Genomic DNA, 5,604 nt, shown 5'->3' with positions numbered 1-5,604 from the left:
TAGTCGGGGTTGCCAACCCCGACTATTTAGGAGGGTGTTAAACCCTAATTAAGGCCTTTAATTAGGGTTTAACACCCTCCTAAATAGTCGGGGTTGGCAACCCCGACTATTTAGGATAGTGATTAACCTGCTAATCACAAAATCCGGTCGGTTTTGATAAATAAAAGAAAAAACGGTCGATTTTGAAAAATAAAAATACGAATGAGTCTGTTTTGAAAAATTATTCAACTAATACTATTCTCCCATCGACGTCAATCTCAGTACAGGGACTGAGAGAGAGTGAGAGAGAGAGAGAGAGGTTCTGTGATCAATGGCGACGCTTCGAAATCTGAAGATAAAGACGAACACTTGCAAGCGCGTGCTCAAGGAGCTCCATTACTACGAGAAGGAGGTGGAGAGAGAAGCGGCCAAGACCGCAGACATGAAGGAGAAGGGCGCCGATCCCTACGATCTCAAGCAGCAGGTGATGATCTTCCTCGAAACCCTAGATCTCTGTAACTTTTTCTTGAATCGTTAATTTTGTGGATTTAGGTTGACACATCTTGTAGATTTTGTGATTTGGGTGTCAAATTTGAACTTCCTAATTAGGTTAATTTAATCCTGTATGAAAGTTTCGAATTTTTTTTATATCTTATAACAACGGCGACTGGTGATTACTAGATTTATTAGCTTCTTCCGTGGACAAAGCAAAATGTGAAACAAAGATTTTGATGTTTGTAGTTCAGTTTCCATCATCACGAGAAGGTTACAGAAAGCGCTAGACAGCCTAGGCAGCTTCCAGGCGGTTTTCCTTTTTTTTTAATTATAATAATTGATAGTAAATGCCAATATTAAAGCTTAGGCATCGGACTAAATCGCAGGTGGATTTCTTTCTTTGTATAAGTGTTAATGGAGGTCTTGCTGAAGGTCGAAGGAGGTAGAGGCGTTCATAGTTGGAATTGGAGGAAGTTGGAGGGCGTGAATGCTGCAACGGAGGACATCATGATCAAGGCTTAAGCGGTGCGGTGAGGAAGTTGGAGGGCGTGAATGCTGCAACGGAGGACATCATGATCAAGGCTTAAGCGGTGCGGTCTACGTAAGCAGCCCACGCTTGCTTAGACGCCCCCGAAACCTAGGTGGTAAGCCTATAAATACCACCTAGGCTCTAGGCAGGCGGCTTGGGTACTTCCTAGGCTTAGGCAGGCTACGGAGGCTTTTTAAAACATTGATCATGAAGAAATAATGATCTTATGATAGCAACCTTATAGTAATAGGGAACTGCTTCCATATAAGCAGAGAGAAGCTCCGCACAAATAAAGAAACTCCCACGTGGAGAGAGATCCTTAAAATGGGGGAGTTATTCAACTGTCTACTATGCGCATGAATCACAATTCTCGATGCCTCAATATCTGCTAATAAACTCCATATGCCATGAAATCTTTTTTTTTGTAACAAGACTGTGTTCCTGCATTTTAATCCAATAATATCGTCGCTTGCCATGGATGAGAGAGGAGAAAGCACGACCCGCTAGGCTTCCTTGGTAATATGGAACTTTAAATATAATCCATACCCAGTGGATTATATTTTATTGCTTGGCAGTACCCAAGGAAAATCCTATCAAAATAATTTATTTTTATTCGATTGAGTAGTTGATGTTATCTCAAAAGTATACGAAAGCCCTAATTTGTTTAACTTCTGTTAAATTGTCCCTCATTTTTGCAATCTTTCTTCCATTTTATCATGTATGATGGTTACATGTCTTCGGCCATACGAGTGGAAGCTCCTAATTACATTAAGTTAATTCTGTAGAACAGAGTTCATTTTTTAATTTCTAACAAGGGTAAGTAAGTAATGCTGACTGACAATATTAGTCCAGTCTTTCAAAATAAACTAACTTGTGAAACAAAATTTTTATGAGTGTAGCCCGAATGAGGTTTTACAATAACGTAAAGGCAATGTGAAACTGTAAGAAAATTACAATTGTAATGTCACTACAAACCCATACAACATCAGTTGATGATCATGTTGAATCTGTTTTTCAAATTGGCTTATTCTGGTGGATGAAGTTGTAACTGATTCTGCTCCTGTCAAAACTTCTCAAGTTCAGTTTTCAAATGACACCAAGTCACGGTTTCAGCCATCATAAGATAGGAGTTTGTTTCTTAACTTTTGATTCTAAATCCGATGAAATTCTGACTTGGAGGGAGAGTCAATTGTTGTAGCATTGCGTTTCAAACTAATTCTGCTATTATTTAGAGAAAAACAGATTTTTATTTATATAAAGTACCGCCTTTTATGCACAAGGCCCTTATTGGTGAAGCAGGTTGATTGCATTCGATTTGGATGGTAAACCCCATTTAATTTCTATTTGGTGTAACAGTGTTCATTAGAGTAAATGAGCAAAAAAGTTTTGCTTTAGGGAGGGTTTATGTAAAATATATATTCAGTTATAAACTCATTTGTGGAGAGAATTTGAGGATACAGGATGCAATTGGAAGTGGTAGGCTGCGGAGTGTTTCTATTAAAGAGTCTAATGATAAGCTGATCCAGTTGATTTCATATTGCCCTCTTCTTACTGGTAGTTAGGTAGTAGCTAGCAGCATTTTTTTTCTGATTTCCCTAGTTGTAGTATAGACAGTTCAGTAGCAGTGGCGGGGCATAGTTCTCTCAGCCAGGTCAGGCACAAGACAATAGTCTTCCTCCCTCCCTCCCTCCTCCCTCACTCACTCGCATAGGTATATATGGGTAGTAATTTAAGCACGACAGAAGTAGTCGTCACAGTTTTTCTCAGGATTTCCCTTATAAGTGTTCTTCACAACTGAGTTAGTGGTTACAAGGTATTGATTTGTCATTCTTTATCAATTGAAGGACTACTTAGCATGTCACTTGTGGGCTCAATAGGATTTGTTTTGGTCTAGCAATAGTAGTTGCTTTTATCGATTGAGGGCTGTGTCTCGTGATTAGTTTTATCTTAAATTTACTGCAATGATTGTGCAAAGGGAGAATATGACAAGAACTAAACTTGTGTGTCAGTCAACAATTGATGCTTGGTTGCTGGGATATATTCCTTATTCATTGTACCTGCTCCCTAGCCTGAAGCCATAGCTCTTTTAGAGGAAGCTATATACTGGGCTGTGACTAATCTTACATACGGTGGAGTATAATCAAGAGCTGCACAGTTAATGTATTTGTTTATTTAACTGAGTAGAAGGTGCCTGACATCCTTTGCCTTAAGATGTCAGGCATCTTCTGTATTTATTTGAGTTTGAGGAGGTGAACATTCCAGGAATATCTTCCTAATGAATTGCCCATGAAGAAGATTAAAAAATTGCTCAGATGGGGACAATAACTTTTGACACAATGTATTTGCGCTTTTTAAGGATGGTTCTAATGTTATGCATGTAAAATTTTGATCAATTCAGATAGAGGTTCTGTGACCAGAACTTAAAAAACATCAAGGAGCAGGATCCCTTTTACCATATTTTTACTTTTTAATGCGCTCCACTTTGTCGCTATATTAGTTGCGAGTTTTTGTTCGGTCTTCAGTTATAAAATAAGTATTCAACAATAACTTTGTTCCTATCCATTCTCAAGATTGGAACTGTTGCGATTTAATCAAGATTGATATCGTAAAAGTTTTGCTTCCATCCTTAATGCTCCACTACTTGTGAATCACATGCCTTAAAGCAAAAAGGTAAATGAATAAGCATCAGGACCTGAAGCTTTCCCTTCAACTTCTACTGCCCCTTGCCTTAGAATTAATTATCAAATTACTCGACTATTGATGTGAACCTCTTGCAAATCACATTCCTACATATTGCTTAGTGATCTTATCCTCATACCATAAAAATAAAACTAAGACTTTCCATCTCCATAGTCTGCAGCTTTCCCTTCAACATTTTGTGCTTCTTAGAGCCTGAGTTGGCTGTACTGCAGTAAGGCATTCACCTAAGACAATTGCTGACATAAGCAAATTCCCTGAGGATTTCATTGTCAAGGCCAGGTGTTATATTTTAGGGCTCGCAATCATCTCCCTCTCGAGCAGTTAAAAGCCTTCTTTTCAATCGCAAATATTAGAGCTTCTTAGACTAAAAGTGAAAGTATTACAGTGCTGAAAATCTATCCAACTCCATACTCACAGAGGTACTATTTAGGCTGAGGCATATCTGTGGCTTTCTTTTTTAGAACATTCTAAATCCTTTTCTGACTTTGATTATTATAATTTGAATTTAAAGTGAAATACAAATCTAGATGATCTGAAATTCCCAAAGTAACTTGAACTTTTACTGTAAATGATTTGTATTCACTATTTACTAAGAAATTATTTTCTGCTGTTCGTGAAAAGCAACCTTTACTTTTATTTGGGTTCAGCATCAAATCTTACTATAATTTTTTTCACTGCCATGATTATTTAAGTTTGTTGACAGTTCAATTCTGTTTAATACACCGATAATTTAAGATAATCATAATTCTGATACCAACTGAAGTAAGTCCATGCGGGGTATTCTGTCTCTAACCCCTCCTGTTCACAAGATTCATCATGCCATGATGGCATTTTATAATAGATTGTTATATTGCCATGCATAATTTACCATCTTATATTGGCAAAGAAGCATCTACCAGTAACATTAGCTTAGTCGACAGCCAGCAAATATACAGCAATTGCACTGTCTCTGCTAAAGCCACTCGCTAACAATCCTTGTGTCAAAGAAAGTTCTTTTCTGCTAAAGCTACTCACGAAGAAGAAAGCCTACTGAATTCTGTTTTGTCTTTAGCTTGCTAAAACAAAAATTAAACCAAAATCATTTATCACAACTGTAGTTTATTCTGATGGGCCAAATTTAATCATTCGACAGGAGAATGTGTTGGCAGAGTCCAGAATGATGGTACCAGATTGTCACAAAAGACTGGAGTCTTCACTTGCGGACTTAAAGGTCACCCTGGTAAGCATGATTCATATCGAAATATATGCAAAACATAATATTTCTAAGAGCCTAGCCTAATATTTGCGCGCTATCGCAGGCAGAGATTAAGGAATCAAATCAGGAAGGCGCAGAGATAAGCGAGGCCGAAGGCACCATATCAGAGGTTAAAGCCTTCTTTCAAACATCAGAAGAATAGCGTCAGTTGTGTGTACTTCTTGAATATTTGAGACAGCGATGGTTTCTTTGGTTTCATCAATCAGAGTGTATTAAGTTGAAATTTTGCGTTATCTGCCCTCAGGTTTTACATGTGAAATGTCTATTGCTTTGTTTGGTGAGGGATACAGTTGTGTATTTTGAAATATTGGTAGAAGGATGAAATGTTGTTCTGTTGTTTATATAGAGTTCTTAAAGTTCATGAATTTGAGTAAAAATTTTTCTGAACATTCTACTGAATCTGGAGAAACCTGAAACCAAGGGTAGACAGAAATTTTGGTAATGTATTTCCAGTTAGAAAAAAATTAGAGTAATGCCCGTGGTTATTGCATGATGATTGTTGTTCAAGATGTACGCGTGCAATTTTTCACATTGATGATCAGATTGCTGATTCGCTTCTATAAAATTTAGTTTTCGTTTCATGAAATTGTCTCTCTCATTTTCTCCTCATAACTGTGAAATGGTTTAATCAATGTGAAGAAAAAAA

General features: G+C 37.4%; 1 protein-coding gene across 1 annotated transcript; it reads left to right on the top strand.

The window, feature by feature from the left end:
• On the top strand, positions 243–5,341 carry LOC109838921 (tubulin-folding cofactor A-like). The gene is made up of 3 exons (XM_020407348.1): positions 243–463; positions 4,836–4,922; positions 5,002–5,341. Exons 1-3 carry the CDS (start codon positions 311–313, stop codon positions 5,098–5,100), a joined length of 339 nt encoding a protein of 112 aa, XP_020262937.1. The 5' UTR covers positions 243–310; the 3' UTR covers positions 5,101–5,341.

Source organism: Asparagus officinalis, chromosome 4, assembly GCF_001876935.1.
Source record: "Asparagus officinalis chromosome 4, Aspof.V1, whole genome shotgun sequence".
In the NCBI taxonomy this organism is placed as follows: domain Eukaryota; kingdom Viridiplantae; phylum Streptophyta; class Magnoliopsida; order Asparagales; family Asparagaceae; genus Asparagus; species Asparagus officinalis.
The sequence above is the reverse complement of the archived record's forward strand: the minus strand, read 5'-3'. Positions and strand labels throughout refer to the sequence as shown.

Bases quoted from the DNA above. Each gene is read 5' to 3' on its own strand.
- LOC109838921 (XM_020407348.1), top strand. From the start codon at position 311: ATGGCGACGCTTCGAAATCTGAAGATAAAGACGAACACTTGCAAGCGC. The intron at 464-4,835 runs GTGATGATCTTC...ATCATTCGACAG, and splicing joins CCTACGATCTCAAGCAGCAG to GAGAATGTGTTGGCAGAGTC. The intron at 4,923-5,001 runs GTAAGCATGATT...GCGCTATCGCAG, and splicing joins CGGACTTAAAGGTCACCCTG to GCAGAGATTAAGGAATCAAA.